The following is a 17761-nucleotide window of genomic DNA, read 5'->3' on the forward strand; positions in this document are numbered from 1 at the left end:
CCTGACTGGTTTGTTATGGGTGGTTCACCTGTATAGGTAAGTAATGTTTGGCCTGGTCTGGAGGGGGTGCAGTTTTCTTTAAAGCATCAGACTTGCAGTTTGGCGATGATATTAGATCTTTCATTGTCCTTAGAGATAGTTAGTTTTGGTTATTCATAGTACTTTAAACAGGTCAGAGTGCTATACAGTACTAGCTACTGGGCAGACAGTTATATGTAGTCGGTAACTTGTTGTCAAGAGCCAGCATGGTATTGTGGTTTGAGATTTGATTCCCCACTCATCCATGGAAACCCACTCGGTGACCTTGGGTACGTCAGCCCCAGAAAATCCTGGGACAGTATCGCCATAAGTTGGAAATAACTTTAAGGCATACAACAACAACAACAAAAACCCTTCTTGTTTAGATCATTGCAATGTGTTACACATGAGATGCCTTTGGAAATAATATGGAAAGCTCAGTCCAAAACAGAGTAGTTGGACTGTTAGACTGTTAACTGGAACTGGTTAACAAGGTCATATTATGGCAGTACTCTATTTCTGCAAAACTAGTACTGTACTCTGTTTCTGAGCCCAGTTTAAGTGCTGATTTTAACCTAGGGACAGGTTATTTGAAGGAGCATCTCCTTTCATATTTACCTTCACAAACCAATACAATTTCTAGGTGCTCCTACCAAGTGATGTGAAGTGAGTGGCTATGACAAACAGCTTTTTCAGTAGTTGCAACCTACCTGCATAAGAGGGAGTAGGCTATTTGGGAAAAATCAAGTGATAACCTCCTCCTATTTTAAGCAAAACGTTGTGATGCTCTGTGCTTTAAAAGTTATGAAAAGGTTTCATGGATGTTTTTTCTTCATTCTGAAATGCCTTATGTCTGTAGAAAATGTCTTTAATATGACAGAATGATCTGTTACCAACAAGAACAAAGTGACCAATGGGTGTAACTGAGAGAGGAAGAAATGAGGCCATTGCCACCCAATAAGAATTCTGTGCCCCCAAATGATTTTTTTTCAGTATCCATAATGTAAACTGTCAACTGAGCATGCAGAAATATAGCTTAGACATTCAAAGAAAAGGAACAGGCAGAGTTACCAAGGAAATGCAAACACAGCAAACAGAAGAGTTCTAGGTGTTACTGATTTTCATTGTCTCCCTCTGCAATGTCAGAAATTTGAGGAGTGAAGGGAAATTATATTGAGGGAGAGATAGTATTTTTATTTGGGGAGCAATGTCTTCATTTTACATTGATTCTACAGTAAATGGGATCCGTATGAGAGTAATATACAAACTGGAGAACTGATTGTGTAGCATGAGACTCAGTATGAAATAATTGATTGCTGAGAGGCCCTACCTATAGAAGAGATTGATCTATCTGGCCTGGAAGGAGCAGATAATTCTGCTTTATCTCTGGGCAAGGTGTGATTGCAGAATGTATGATTAGATCATTTAGTCACTCCTGAATGGTGATAATCCAAGGCTGAGATAAAAAGGTTCAGTAGGTGAATACTCATATACTCATAACTATATTCTGTTATTATCTGGCTTTTAAACATATTTTAGATGCTTTTAAAAAAAAGAAAAACATAACACCACAATACTGCTATAGATGGACAGATTTTTTTAAAAAATTAAAAACATTTTCTTCCATCTAAGGAGAAGCAGATCTCTTTGTTTTTACTTCCACAGGAGAGGTGTGAGCCCATTTAGAATTCTTGATATATATTTTTAAAGGCAGCATTCACAACTGATGTTTAAGATGGGGAAGGGGATTTGTTATTCACTATGTGTGATGCCTTTGATGGTCGCACTTTTTTCAAGAATGGTTTGCAGAACAATTTATCCCCCACACTTATATTCTGAAACAGGATGGGGAAAATGTGACCTTCCAGATGTTGGATAATGGCTCCGATTATCTTCCTCTGTGGGCTATGCCAACTAGGCCTGATGAGACTTGCAGTCCAGCTACATCTGTAAAGTCACACAAATCACATATCTGTTCCTTCCCCTGGAAGGTGTTTGGTACCAGCTTAAATTGCATAAATGTGCTCCAGAAACGGGTTGTTTGTGAAGCAGTGTAAAATATGATACATTTGTTATAATTAGCAACCTTAGCATGCCTATACTCAGTAGTTGTTAGTTTTGCAAGTCCTAAAACCTTAGGCGCAGCGTGTATTTAAGTATTATCCTTTTCCATTTGTTGGTTTTACACACACTTTCTCTCTTCCTGCAACATTTAGTCTGCAGCAGTTAGTCTGAGTTTATTCATCTTCCATTTGTGTAGTTTGCAGTAAACATTCCCTCTCTGAAGAGCATATGTTTGCAGAATGTCTCACTGTGGGATGATATATACTCTTTTATACTGAGTAAGTAATCCACTTTATATGTGTTTTACACATTAGACTATTTCTCTGCTAGACCTTGTGTGGATGGGGTGGAGTTATGGGACTGGTTGTTATTCATCTTCTGCTTCTGAATACTAATTATTCTGCTTGTGAGATACACTGTCTCTCAAGAAGTCTGTCAGTATAATTCTCAGAACACAAAAAATACCAATGTTTATTTTTTTTAAAAAGAACCTGGGTTTTGTTGCATTAGCACAAGATTTCTGCAGTATTTCTATAGTATTTGTATGGACACAAGTCCTTACAAATGCACCCAATCAGGTAAGTGATACAGTCTGGTTGTGAGCCAGAATTTCCTGACTGTCTTTGGCAGGCATTCAGCTCTTGCCCAAATTCCTGCCATTTCCTCCTAGCTTACATAGCTGTAAATATTGCTGATGGAGCAATGAAGTTACCCAGACTCTTTTCTTCAGCATCCAGCTGCACCACTTCGACCCTAAAATAGCCATGTTATAACCTCCTTCAGATCTGAATACATGCTGGCTTAATATAGCAACCATATGGGGAGAGGGTGGGGTGGCAGTTGCAATCTGTCTGGGCTCCTGAAGTCGGAAAGCTTGCCCTGGACCTAAAATGCCCAGACAAAACAAAATAATCCTATAGATTCCTAATGTTTTAAATGGGATCAGTATTCTTTTCTTGAGGATTAGACAGAAGGTGTATTATATTGGAACTGAAATGCAACTGTGATAGTTTAAGGTCTTATTTTTTTTTTCTGGACTATGAGGCTCAGTATCCCAGGGACAAGTAACTTGTCTTATTGTTGAAAATCAAATTGTGGAAATGCCAGTTGTGCTTTGTTTACATGGAATGTACTGCTGAGTCTGGAAAGAAAATTCTTCTAGCAGTAAAAGAGTTGGACTTTACTGGGTTTTTCCTCTCCTTCCATTCTAATCCCCCCTTCCCAGGTTGCATGGCCTACATGATCAGTTCTGAAGCAGTGTTCAATCACATGAATGCCAGAGGTGGATACTAGCAAGTATGTTGTGTATGAGATAGGGGGATATAAGTGAGGCAGTTATGTTTCAATGGAAATGTGCCCTGCTTGGTCTGGGACAGTACAAGGGAAGAAAAAGCACATCATTTGTTCTCCCCTAAACAAAATACAAAATTTTACAAAAAGACTGGAGGGAGAAGGTGACATGAGTTCATCCAAGACCATTGCAGACATAGAAGCTTGTCACATTTTAAAATAAGCTGATTTACCTCTTTCGTTTTAAAGTCGAATGTGGGGTGCAGCTGGGTATTATCATGCAGAAAATACTGCTGATGCCGCTGTCTGTTAGAAGCTCCCAACTTTGAAAACTGGCCATTTGAGCATGGATTCTAGCCGGGTTTTAGGCAGGATGCAGCTAGACGGCAGCATCAGTGGCATTTTCTGCGTGATAATACCCGGCTGCATCCCACATTTGATTTTAAAACAAAAGAGCTAAGTCAGCTTATTTAAAAATGCGATAAGTTCCATAGTAACTGAAGTAAAAATGGCGCGGTACAGAGTGCCAGAAAGAGGTGGCCGTGAGCCGCCTCTTTCTCCTGTAGCCATGCCGCAGCAACCAAATTGCATGGTGTGGCTACGCTAAAGAAAAAGGAGGGCTAAAATGCGGCTCCTTTTTGCACCACTGCAAATATGTGGTGGCGCTGTGAGCACATCGCTACTGCGTGGCTCCATCTGGATGCGGCACAGCAGTAACATCACTACGCACACTGTGTATACAGCGCCACGCAGCGATGATGTCCTGGTGACGTGCTAGGGTTGTGGGGCATCTGGAAACGGCGCCCTGAGGCAACCCTAGCACATCGCCAGGACATGCTAAAGGGCCCATCTGGACCGGGCCAATACATCTCTCTTCTGTTCAGAATTTAGTAAGTGTTTTGTGGGTATGATTGCAGCCTAGATATTTTTAGTGTGCACTTCATACTTAATTTCTTTCTTGACATCAGTGATGATTTGTTCCAGTTTTTTCGCTCCACTCTTGTTATTCCCAGTAGGGGTTTGGGGACTTTTGGGGACTTGGAAAGACTGGAATTGGGATCTCAAAATTCTTGTCACCATTTCTACAATTCTCAGTTCTCCCAGTGGAGCAGAGAATTGGGAAGCAGTAGAAGAGGATGCTTATTGTATTATTGTAGGAGCAGATACCTGCCCTGGAGCAGCATTTGGACGAGCATTGTGTGAATGGACCAGCATTAAAACCTGACAAGCTAATGTCACACAACATCTGGAGTACTGCAGAATTTCCATCCCTTGCCTTTTTTATGCCATAATAGGACAGGAATCGTTTCATGAATTAACGTATTATTGTGAGTGATGGCAATTTAGTAGAGAAGAGGTTTTTTGTTTTTTCCTGGCAAGTTGTAATATCTTTGGGGATGGATGGTGTACTGACAATAAAGTCTGGTGAAGTTATTTTTTGGACCAGAACTTCTAAAATCTTCTATCCAGCATGGCCAGTCTAAAATAGCTCCTAGGCTCTGACTAGCAAAGGCTGTGGTCCCCCTATTTTCTCTGCCTCTCCCACCTTGTCTGGCAGGCTCCTGGTTCTTTGAGCAGGAGAGAGATAGATTACTATTTCCAGAAGTTTGAATATTTTTCCCTTTCCCTCTCTTCTCTTTCTCTTTCCTTCCATGCTCCCTCCACTCATACAAAATGAGTTTGAGGGCCATGTGGGAACTGAGGACTACAGATTGCCCATCCTTGTTATAGAGGCAGGGCCAATTAGGACATAAATGCAATGCTATTTAAAAAAATTAATATCCTATAAGTAATGTTTAACAGATGTTCCAAACTAAAATATTCTAGCTGTCTTCCTCTTCAGAAGCAATCCCATCCCTGTCTAGCTGCTGTCAGATGAGAGGGGCTCTGGTGTCCTTTCTATATGTCTTTTTATTTGGAAATATGCATAATACTTTGCCAATTGTTTGGCTTCTCAGTTTCTGCCTTTTGTGCTCTGCTTTGCCTCAGCTGCTGTTGACAAGTATGTGTGCACATATATGCTCGCGCACACATGCACAGAGGGAGAAATGCCTCATTTAAAAATTTACAACCAATTAGCATTCAGGGCAATCTGATTAAATGGCAATTGTGTGAATAACTTGGTTGCACTTGAGCCGTTCCTACAAAATGTAATTCAAGGATAAAATCTCATTCCCCTTCTCTGTAAATCCCCTTCCCCAAGTAGGTCAGTTCCGTACTATTTTAAAAACTATCTTGTGCCACTGTGGGAGCATATGGTTCCAATAGAACCATAAGCTCTAGGCATTTTCTTATTCCAGATATTTTTCATCATTGCCTATTTTTTGGCTCTTTGGTCAGAACAAAATCTGTTTGGGGTGGTTGCGTAGTTCTGAAGTTTTTTCTCCCCCTGGGTGGAATTATTTTGTGGCTTTATTTCATTATAGAGTCACCTCTGTTTATCCAGACAAACCTCAATAGCAAGTCACAGTACGTATACAGTGGTACCCCGGGTTACGAAATTAATTCGTTCCGCCGCCGCTTTCGTAACCCGAAATACTTCGCAAGCCGAAAAACCCATAGGCGCTAATGGGGAAAAGCCGCGATTTCGTGTGAAATAGTGCCGAAAAGCACCAAAATTTTTTTCGTAACCCGAAAAAACCTTCGTAACCCGGAACAGTTTTTTTAAATGGATTTTTTTCGTAACCCGGAAATTTTGTAAGGCGGCGCATTCGTATCCCGGGGTACCACTGTATATTGGTTCAGTGTTTTAGCTGCCATGCATGAACTCCTTCTAAACAAAAGCTTCAAGGCAAAGGTTTAGTCAGGCCTCTTGCTACAGACCATCTAAAATAACAATGGGTTAGATACACATTTAGTCATGCTTAGAACAGACCCATTGCAATCAATGAGAGTTAAGTTGGTAACTACTAGACTGAGTAAAGTCAACTGGACTTCTCTAAGCCTAGGTAAGTCTGAATCCACTCCAGTCTCCTTGAACATTCTGAGCATGTGTGGAATGCCTTTGCCCTCACAATCACTGACAGGTCAACCTCTGGACTCTTGTGATTATGGTCAATAATTTCACAAAGAAGAATATACCCTTCTTTCCCAGGCATAGAGGTTCCCTCAGGAATGTGTATCTAATTTTTCATTTTACATTTGATTCCACTGGAAGAAGAGGGTTTTAGGACCAGCATAGTTCTATGTGCCAGCCAAATCTTCGGTGTCTCACATGATAGTGGTTGAGATGTAGCACACTGCTGTAGGGTGTGTACTAGTTTACAAGACAAAGCTGATACCTTGAATGATGACATTGTAAGTGGCTTGGGATCTTGAAATATATGGTTTGAAATGAAATATAAACTTAGCCAGGAACACACAATACCATCACAGAGAGGAGATTTAATGGCGGTGTATAAATTTAGATTCCCCTCTTGGAGAAATTTTCCAAGTGTGGGGAAGTGACAGAGACAACCTTACTGCTTGTGTATTTTCTTTTTGCTTTGTTGTTGTTGTTGTTGTTAACTACCCTTGAGTCGATTTTGACTCATCGTGACCCTGTGGATGAGACATCTCCAAGACTCCCTGTCCTCCACTGTTCTGCTTAGTTCCTGAAAACTCATACCCATGACTTTCCTAATAGAGTCCATCCAACTAGCAAGTGACCTTCCTCTCTTTCTACTTCCCTCCACCTTTCCTAGCATTATTGCTTTTTCCAGTGAGCCGTGCCTTCTCATGATGTGTCCAAAGTATGACAGTCTCAGTTGTGTCATCTTGGTTTCCAGGGAGATTTCTGGCTTGATCTGCTCTAGGACCCATTTGTTTGTCTTTGTGGCTCTTTTCCAGTACCACATCTCAAATGAATTGATTTTCCTCCTATATTCTTTCTTAACTGTCCAGCTCTCATGGTAATAGGGAAAACAATGGCTTGTACAAATGAATAAATGAGAGAAGGGTTGGGGAAACATTTCAGCAGGAAATTGTATCTCCCTCCTATGGAAGATGAATTTATTTAAAACTTGAGAAATGTTATCCTGTAAATGTTCAATCTTATAAGTAAAGTTTCAGGTAGATGTTGTAAATGACCACTGCCCTACACACTGGGAAGCAAAAGTAAAAGTTTCTTATTACAAACTGCCTATAGCCCAGAACAGAAACACACCTCCTAGTAATTATTTTGCAATTCTTTGTTGTGAGTCCCACTTACATGCAATTAAATTCATGATGGTTTCTTGGTGATGGCCCTTGTTTTAGCTCCAGGACCATGGTGTTTACTTTTGCATTATTCTTGCTGTATGGTTTGCAAAGTTGGCTACAAGTTTTGTTTACTTTAGTAAAAACCTGACTGTAGTTAGTTTCTCAAGCTTCTGGTAATGAATGGGGCCATATATGATGTACCATATCTCCATATTACGTGGGCTGCAATCCTGTATACCCCCTTAGCTAGTAGCCAGTTAGATTCACTTGGGCTTATTTTGAGTAGATATGTATTTTGGTGTTAAGATGTTAATTTACCATGGCCAAATCCTTGGGTCTGTCTCTCCAGTCAGTTTCCTAAAGTGGCATATTTCCTCTGTTTGAAGCGTATGCAACTGGCAATAGTCAGTTTATTCAAAAACCCTTTTAGCTATAAGCTTTCATTGATAAAATATGCATATTTTAATTGGTTATTGGTGTGTTTATGACTACGTGTAGTTGGTGAAGTGTTATCTACTTGTTCTTGGCTTTGGATTTTTGGGAGGCAGTTTTGGTTCTGATTGACTAACTTGCATTTTTGTCTGCTCTGTCTTGAGCTATGAGTTTATCAGAGAATTTTGAATTCATTAAATTTGTTGGAAAATAGATAAACAGCTTTAGTAACATTTAAATATGTTTATATATTGCAATGATCTGATCTGCTAAATTCAAGGAGTGGACTCCCTTCTGTCTGTGTGGCAGGTTTTTTTAGGTGGTAATTTGCATGGCTTTGGTTTACTGTTGCAAATGCTCAGATGATTTTGAGAATAATTCCATTGTTGTAAAAGAAACCTTTTGTTTTAGACTGTTCTGAAATGCCGATATGGATTGAATCTCCCTTATCTAGAATTCTGAAATCCAAAATATTCTAAAAACCAATTTTTTCATGGGTGGCTGAGACAGTGACACCTTTGCTGTCTGATGGTTCAGTGTATGCAAACTTTATTTCATGGGGAAAAAATTAAAATATTGTATAAAATTACCTTCAGACTGTGTCTATAAGGTGTACACAAAACATAAAAGAATTTGTGTTTAGATGTGGGTCTCATCTCTAAGCTATCTGATTTTATACATATATGCAAACACAGGTACTGTATACCAAAATAAAAAAAAATCTGAGATCTAAAATACATCTGGTCCCAAGCATTTCGGATAAGAGAGACCCAACCTGTATAAACTCTATCCTCTTTCTCATGTTTACAAAACTGTCATGCAAACATCTTTAGCAACCTTCTCAATCTTTCCCCTGCTGTGAAGTTTACATGTTTTTAAAAGATGTATTTTCAGGGCTATAAAATTGCTTTTCTATATCTCTAATACCCCTTCTGCTTTCCTTGTTTCCTTGCTGCTTCTTTTCTTGGATTCTGAAGTCTGGATGTCCAGTTTATCAGATTCTCCAAAGAAGGCTACTGCAGGTACTTTGTTTCTGTCTGTGAATTTGTGCTTGCTTTCTTGGCTGTCAAATTTAAAAAGATGTACACAACTACCAATAGTTAGCACAGTTTTCTGCCAGTGGCTGCAGAATGAAAGACTGTAGGGAGTAAAGTGGCATGGTAATGCATTCATGTTTACAGCAGTGTTCTAAACAATACTAATAAAGCTGCATTCATTCTTCAATTTCTTTTGTTTATGGCATTTGTGTTGGCCATTAAATGTTCTCTGGGCAGTTTACAAACAATAAAACGTTAAAACAAATAATCATAGAACAGGATAAACAGTAAATAATTTCCACCTTAAATTATCAGCAAATAAGATTCAAACAGCATAGGGTACATCTACATAGTAGAAATAATGCAGTTTGACACTAATTGCTGTAGCTGCAATCTGTGGAAGCTGTCCAGTCTCTTTTTGAATATCTCTATAGAACATAATGTCTTTTGCTATCACCTCTGACATTTGGCCTATAGCACTTGGATAATATTTATCCCATCCCCTCACTGCATCACTAAAAACATTCAATTGGTCTAAAATTCAGTAAACCCCAAAGTTCACACATTCTAAGAAAATGTAAATAGTGTTATATGGTCAAATTGTTCTAGGCTAATATTGCAGAGAGACAGCATGGAGCAGCAGTGTGAGTGTTGGACCAGGCCTCTAGGAGGCCCTGCTCAGTCATGGAAATTCACTGGGTAACCTTTGGAAGTCTCACTCTCTCAGCCCTGATATCAATAATAGTGGAGTCACAGTCTTGTTGCTCTGTTCTGGACTATGTGATGTTTTCAGATCATTTAAGAAAATTATTTACAGAACCTTCCCAAAGTTTCAGGCATTTTTTACTTCTTCATTTTATATCTAAATTCATGTTCTAATCCATTTAGCTGTTCTTTACATTTACTGTCATCTCTGCTCCTGCATTTAGACTTCGCTTTGCTTCCAAATTCTCTAGTGCAAATTTGATGGTACTCCATTATTTCCCCCATGTGTATCTTTGACAATCTCTTGAAATTGCCTTTGTATCTTCCCATTTTAACTCCTTGTTGCTTTCTTCCTTCAGGAAATTCTTAGATTTCTCTCTTTTCATATTTTCTTTATTTCTTTCATTCTCTCTCTTCATTTTTAAAATGCCCCTTTCAAGCTCTCTGTAATTGTTCGAGTATTTGACTTCACTTATCAGTTGTTGTTTATTTATTTCTTAAATAAATAATGATACAAATTTGTATTGGATACTCCATAGTTCTGACCAGAGAAGGAATGAGAGGAAATGTCATATTTAATTGTCTCTTATATTTATACAAAATGAATGTGATAAACAAATAAAATTGCTCAAATCCTGATTATAATTTTAGAAGTGTTGAAATGACCTATTGCATAATGAAGAAGAATGGAGAACAAGTTCTCCCCAAAATTTACACATTTCCCAGAAAGGGACTAAACAACTAGCATGTTTAGTTATGCAACGCTGCACATTTAATTATATTATATCAATCAACACAGTAGGAAGACTGATGCATGTGTTTGAAGGCAGAAACATTAACAATATTTCATTATTCAATTCAACAACACTATATTGTAATGGTCCCTTATCCATATTAAGAAAAAGAAAGCAATTTCCCCCAATGCTTATTGGTACAACATTTCTTAGGAAGTGGTAGTGCTGAGCAAGTTAAAATATTATGAAGACCTAAATGTAATTCATTTACATTATATAAGTAGCCCCATTGTAGCTATACAGGTAAAGTGAAAGTCAGGCCCCAGTTTGTGTTATGTACACCCACTACCTAGAACTCATATGTATTCATTCTGAAAATTATATTTATGATTTAGGCTCGAGATAATGTGCTTTGCCATCTCTGCATTGCTGGATCCACCATGCTCTTGGTAAGAAAAACATATTCCAGTCTGCCCTTCTTGTCAGTGAACTTGCCATCCACGAATTTAACCATCTGCGGACAGCAAGCCCCCATTTTAGTTAATGGCACACATGTGCTGCACCACCATTACTTTCAGTGGGACTTGCGTGTGCATGGATTTTTAAATCCACTGGGGGGGGGATCTTGAAGAGATCCCTCATGAATACAAAGGTCCAACTGCATTTTGCCATTTACCTAGCAGAGGTTAGCAATGTGCAGCCTTGGTTTGGCATGCACCTGCCAGGTTTTCTTTGCAGCCCTCAGCCCCTCCAGACTCCTTGGACTTTCCTTTGTCCTGGACAAAAACTGAAAGGTTCACCTCCTCTATTGGATGCCTTCAGGAGTGGCAATTCTGCTTTTTAAATGCATTGCAAATATACCTACCGGTATTTAAGTGGATTTCTAACTGTGGAAGCACACTATGTGGCACCTAAAGGATCCCAGAGGCAGAAATAGATTGATTGATTTTATATCCCACCTTTCTCCCAATAAAATTTTCTACATCTACATACATCTGCAAGAATATTTGCTCCTGGACCTGTAGTTCAAGGCCACCCTGTTATTGCTAAGGGGCCAAGAAAGAGTCCAGTTTTTAACAAACACACCATTCTGTGGGGTGAGCCCCCATAAACAGCCAAACTATCTTGTATCCAGTTAGAGCCACTTCTGGCTTTTGAGCCTTGTATTAATTTGGCACAATGGTCTGGCAACAAAATGGCTAGTGTTCATAATGGCTCCCCTGGTGCCCTACCCATGGCATAGCTCCAAAATACGCCACATACAAAAATAAGATATCTGGAAGGACAGGGAGGCTTGCTAACAATATCTGGGGCATGATATTCACCACTTTCTTTCCTAATAATACTTCCACCTTTGTGAAAGGACAGAATTAATTACTGAATGACAGGAATCCTGTAACTCAGTACGATAATTGTTCATACTTTAGTTTCTTTATTTCAAGAGATAAAGGCTACCTGGAGAATGCCAAAGGGACTATGGTAATAGGGTTAGGACAGGGGTAGGCAACCTGTGGCCCGCGGGCCGGATGCGGCCCGGCGAGGCCTTGGGACTGGCCCCAGCCCAGTCCTGCCGCCAATTGCCGCCGGGGCCTTTGGGGGGCAATTGTCTATAGAAGCCTCAGAAACATGCATTTATATTAACAGTTTTTTAAAAATCAGCAAATTTTTTTGCGTGTCCTCCATTTTTTTTAAAAAAAGTGTTTTTCATTTGAAAATTTTGTCCTACATTTGTCCTGGTTTATTTTTATATTTATTTTTTTAAAAAATTATTTAATTATTTATTTTTTGGCTTCGGCCCCGCAGTTGTCTGAGGGACAGCAACCCGGCCCCCAGTTCAAAAAGATTGCCTACCCCTGGGTTAGGAGGACTGAAGTGGGCAACTTCTACACGAGTCCTAAAATGAACCATCACCTGCACTAGGCCCAACAATGCTGGGAGCAAAATTTAAAAACAAACAAACTAGGGGTAGCTTGAGGTTTACTTACAGTTTGAACCCTTTCCTGTCTGATGTGGAGCATTTTGTGCATCTTTTAGTACAGTACAAAACATTGTTCCTAGAACCATTTAACAATGGGAGAAATCAACTTTTAAGGTGGAAAAACATATTTTTCTTTACAGGAGAGCATTATCATGAGGCAAAAGAAAGGTCTCAGAACATTGTATGTGACCTACAGACCACATTTTGCTCACTCCTAGTGCATATAGACAAAAAGTAACCTGTTTAAAGAAAAGAATCCTTTTCTAAAAATATGAAACTAGCTATCTATAAACTATAGAGCGTTAATACAGAGCTTCAGACATATATACCTTTTAATACAGTATCATGGAGATACACAGACTGTGCCATCACCTGAGGCAGAATGATTTGTGCCAGTCCACTGCCACTTTCCTCACATTTCCCTTAGCTGCCTACCTCCATCCAAAGTCCTTTCTTCCAGTGATGCTTCCTCAGGTTGAGGTATTTGGATGCAATGGCAGCCTGGGCAGTCTCTATGGTCACCTTGCCCACAATGTGTTGCTCCAAGGACCTAGGCTTCACATACTCTGGAAACCTGTGTGCTGGCTTTTCTCCCAGCCTCAACGTGGGCTGAAATGTTTGAAAACTTTTTAAAAACAGGTGTTATCACGCACCTCCATGCCCACTCTGGAGGCATCATATACCCGATCTTGGCATCTCACACCCAATCTGCACTTCTCTGGCACTTTTTGAAAGAATGGGAATTTCCTGTTCTTTTAAAAAAAAAATTCAAAAGTTTCAGCCAGTGCTGAGACTGAGAAAAAGGCAATGCGATAATCTCCCCTGTCTCATGGGAGAACTGGCCCTGGATGTCACTTGTTTACTTTGTTTCATTTAAAAAACATGTTTCTATCTGATACTGTAAAGACTTGACAATGTGCATCAATTATTGTAGTTGAAGAATTAAAAATTGAAGAGGGCCTCAGCCAGAGTCATGTGGTTAGCAGTGCTTAATAACTCTTAAAGCTGATGAATTGTCAATTTGTTTTAAGGCTGTTCTATCTACCTTGACAGCCTCAGTCCTCAATCTTGACTTTGTAGGGAAAGAATGTGTTTGGGCAAAAGATGTCCTTGACATATGCCCAGAGGAAGAACTAATTGATTTCGACAGTATCTAGTTGCTTCATCTTTCATTTCCTGTGTCTTTCTCCATGCATTATTATTTACCCCCATTATTTGCTTTCTGACAGGCCTGTTCCTGAAAAACGCTCTATACTTCCAACAGCAGATAACACAGTCAGAACAAATTTAATATAATTCTACATAATCTTATGGTTTCGAGGAGGGTTTATTTTCTGAATGTAACCAGCTCCTCTTTTGTTCATGTACTACTTCTTTGAATAAAATTGTAGTAATAGGAATATGTTGAGCTAATTCTAACTTGAGGTTGTTCCTTCATCAGGGACATGCTAATCTCCTGTTTTGACTTCAGAACTGGGTACAGTGATGCTATCAAAAAGATTCCGTTTCCTCTTGTAAATTTGTGCTTGTTTTATATTTGAAACTTGGACCAAACTTTTATGGATAGAAATATTGCACTATTCCATTCCTATGGTGTTTTTTTATTATTATTTTCAGTGGGCTTGCCAAAGGAGGTGGAGGATGTGTGTGTGTGTGTGTGTATTTGCCTTCAAGTTGCCTCTTGACTTACTTCAGCCCTATGGATTTCTTAGGCAATGAATATTCAGAGATGATTTTGCCACTTCCTTCCTCTGAAATATAGCCTATACCTGGTTTTCTTTGGTGGTGTCTCATCTAAGTACTAATCAGGGCTGACCCTGCTTACCTTCTAAGATCAGAAGGGATCTGGCACCCTTAGAGTATTTAGATGCAGAAAAATAGTTAAATAATAAATTTCTTTTTTTTTTTTTTTAAATCAGGGAATTATGATCCCTAACTTGCTCCAGAGGTATTGGGAGGGGGGATAGACATTTCCTTCATGTACTCGTAAACCTTTTGGGGCTTTTGCAAGTTTTTGGCAGAGGAGAATGCTTGCTAAACCCCAGTATGCCCATTTAAATTCTCAGAGATGCACTGACTGTAATAGAAGAACTGAAAACCTGATCTTTTGGGGGACAAAAACAGTATTCCTATAACCCTCTCATTCCAGGGGCTTCACAGCAGCATAAGGAAGTTAACATTTTAACCACACCAGCTATTTTTGTAGCCCCAGGCTCAAAATGAACAAAACTTTTGATTTCTATGACTTCAAAATCCTTTGAAGCCCAAGGTTCTCTCCCACTTCACAGTCAGTTCTCTCCCACTTCTCAGTCAGTTTATATTTTTGCATGTATTTCTTCCAATCAATGCATTTTTAAAACTGGAGAACTGTTGTGCAAAATTCGGAAGTGAGAAAACTGAACCATAAACATATTCCCATTTCCATATTAGTTCAGGAAGTGCAAATTAAGTTGATGTGGATATCAAAAGTGAGCCAAACAAATTTCTCCCCTATTCAAACTCATAGCATATCATCTTGAACTGATAGCCCTGTTTAAATATTTGAAGGGATGTCATATTGAGGAGGGAGGAAGTTTGTTTTCTGCTGCTCCAGAGAACAGGACCCAGAGCAATGGATGCAAGCTACAGGAAAAGAGATTCCACCTCAACATTAGGAGGAACTTCTTGACAGTAAGGGCTGTTTGACAGTGGAATACACTCCCTCAGAGTGTGATGGAGTCTCCTTCCTTAGAGGTCTTTAAACAGAGGCTGGATGGCCATCTGTCGGGGATGCTTTGAATTGGATTTCCTGCATGGCAGGGGGTTGGACTGGATGGCCCCTGTGGTCTCTTCCAACTCTATGATTCTATGATCTTGAATTGTGAAAGACTACAAACCCAGAGGAAGTGGGAAGGAGGACTAACCAAGGATGGGGTGCAAGCAGAATTAAAGGCTGTTCTAGGTGTTTCAGTCATTCAAACATCAAATGATTTCTTCTTCCTTAATAGGATGCTCTGTCCTGAATTTGAGACTCCACGTATTGCAACCATATGTTAAATGGCAGTAGGTCTTTCTCATCTTGTAAAGCCTCTCTTAATGGCTAAGGTGAAACAGTGCACAGGGGGAGCACACCCTGTTTTAATGTACAGTTGCTCCTTCTAGAGGATTTTAGAAGCAGAAGTTGCCATTTTTAAAGCCAGGATTCTTTTGTGGTGATGAGGGGGGGATTGGGAGTAGCCCACAAAAATTGCCGAAGGGGCCAAATATGGTCCACTGGCTGCAGGATTTCCAACCCAGATTTCAGCCAGTATTGGCAAAATGACAGGATCTGGTGGCACAGGAAGGGAATAATCTCCCCATTGCAGACCCTGTGTAGTCCCCACCTCTAACAGTCTGGGAAAGCCCCTGGAACTGTTCTTTGGGTACTGCAAGGGGCTAGGGAAGGGAGATAAATTTTCTGCTATAAGCAGCAGAAAGTTGAATTTAGCTCTTTGAATATTTATGTGCCATCTTTCAATAAAAACAGTTTCTCAAAGCATTTTACAGAGTAAAATGGTTTCTTGCAAACATCTTTCAATGATGTTGTTTATAGCCTTAGCACATACATAGATCTTCCAGTCTTGACGAAAGGCTTCATACCCTTCCTGGTTACTCCCTAGGAGCATCCGTCACCATCATCACCAAAGTCAAGAATGGGTCAGATAATCTCAGGCCAGGAGGACAGGCCTGCTGCTGTTATTTATAACCCACCCCTCTATGAAACGCAATCGGGGCAGCTTACAACATTAAAAATATATATGGTTGCCTCACAGTTGTCAAACAGCAGTGGTATAGTGGAGTAGATGCTCTGGGGTCTGAAGCCCTGGTACTCCCTCCCCCAGCTAATCATAATTAATGCAGTTTCATATTCTGTACTGCTCACTTGAGGGGGGGCAGAGTGGTGCAGTGGTTTGAATGTTGAATTACAACCCTGGAGACCTCATTCAGCCATGGAAATCCACTTGGTGACTTTGGCAAGTCACACTCTCGCAGCCTCAGAGGAAGGCAAAGACAAACCCCCTCTGAACAAAACTTGGAAAGAAAACCCGTGATAAATTCACCTTAGAGTCACCATAAATCAGACACAACTTGAAGGCACACAACAACAATGCTTATATATAATGGATCAACAAAACATTCAGCCTTTTTTTTTTTAAAGGATGTGGCAATAGGGCTTGTCTTGATGAACCACATATCAACAATGAGAGTTATATTACTGGTAAAAAGCTTACTTTTTCCTAGAATCAGGAGCACAGCAAGAAACAATGTCCAGGCTGGGAGGCTGCTTGATTCTGCAGAAACAAGAAGTCCTATGCCCATGTAGGCTACTGTTTAATTTCAGTAACCAAAGAGAACATTGCTACATACTGACCATCTGGTTGCCATTTTAGCATATTAATGATCTTCATGTGATTGCTACTTTTGCACCGCGGCTTTCTTCCTTATTTTATTTCAGTAGTTTCAATGGGGTCTTATTTTTAAATGTAAGAATGACAGCCTTCCTCTCATCAGCTGTTGCTTCAAGAATGCTGTGTTTATCAACAGCTTCTTTCTAATGCATCTGACACCAGATGTTCATAGTGATGAGTCAACCTTTTAGGAAATGGGAGACTGGAGTATTAAGAAACAGTTTCAAGTTGCTGCTGGATGCTTATGTTTTTAGGTTCTTCTGTACTTGAAACATGGTAGAGAACCTGGAGAACCAAACTGGGGATTCTTTTAAAAAAAACACACACACACACAAAAGGCATCTACAGATATATTTAAGCATACAGTAATCAGTTCTCCTTGGTGCCTAGAGTTTTGATAATGTGTCAGTACTTCCTTCCTTATCATTGTGATTTCACTGTAATTGTGGGGGGAAAGCCAGTGATGGAGTAGTGATGGTTGCCTGACATTGAAATAGATCTATGGAAAACAGTTGAGTGGGCCAGTGGCCAGTATTCTGAGTTCTGAAGATAGTGTAAGACTTCATGTAAAAATCACCAAAAGAAAGCAGCAGATGCAGGCAGGTCTCAATTTACGTGAGGTTGTGTTCTTGGACTTGTGATGTAAATTGAGACTGTCATAAATGGGAGAAGCTAGTTTAATAGGGAATTGTTGGAGACTGGTGAATGTGTTCCAATGAAGCTGAAGCAGCCAAAAATAAAATAGCAGTTTTACACAACTCACCACCAGTTTTAAAGAGGTTTACTTATGGTGGTAAGTCAGAAATAATTTGAAGACTCATAGCAGTAACAATGCTACAAATGGTTTGATGGTTACTAAACAGACTTTTACCAGAGGTCAAGCTGTTCTCAACTTGT

The 17761-nt window shown here is 39.7% G+C and overlaps 1 protein-coding gene across 4 annotated transcripts in view; it reads left to right on the plus strand.

Annotated features, from left to right (window-relative positions):
• Positions 1–17761, plus strand: part of SH3PXD2A (SH3 and PX domains 2A) — a 342486-nt gene that overhangs the window by 219542 nt on the left and 105183 nt on the right. For 2 of the 4 annotated variants that reach the window (XM_042456226.1, XM_042456228.1), the window contains one exon: positions 8961–9005. The exons of the other annotated variants lie outside the window; for them this stretch is intronic. In XM_042456226.1, the coding sequence (XP_042312160.1) occupies positions 8961–9005 (45 nt within the window). The remainder of the gene's footprint in view (positions 1–8960; positions 9006–17761) is intronic. 4 annotated transcript variants of the gene reach the window in all.

This window comes from Sceloporus undulatus, chromosome 3 (genome assembly GCF_019175285.1).
Source record: "Sceloporus undulatus isolate JIND9_A2432 ecotype Alabama chromosome 3, SceUnd_v1.1, whole genome shotgun sequence".
NCBI classification, from domain to species: domain Eukaryota; kingdom Metazoa; phylum Chordata; class Lepidosauria; order Squamata; family Phrynosomatidae; genus Sceloporus; species Sceloporus undulatus.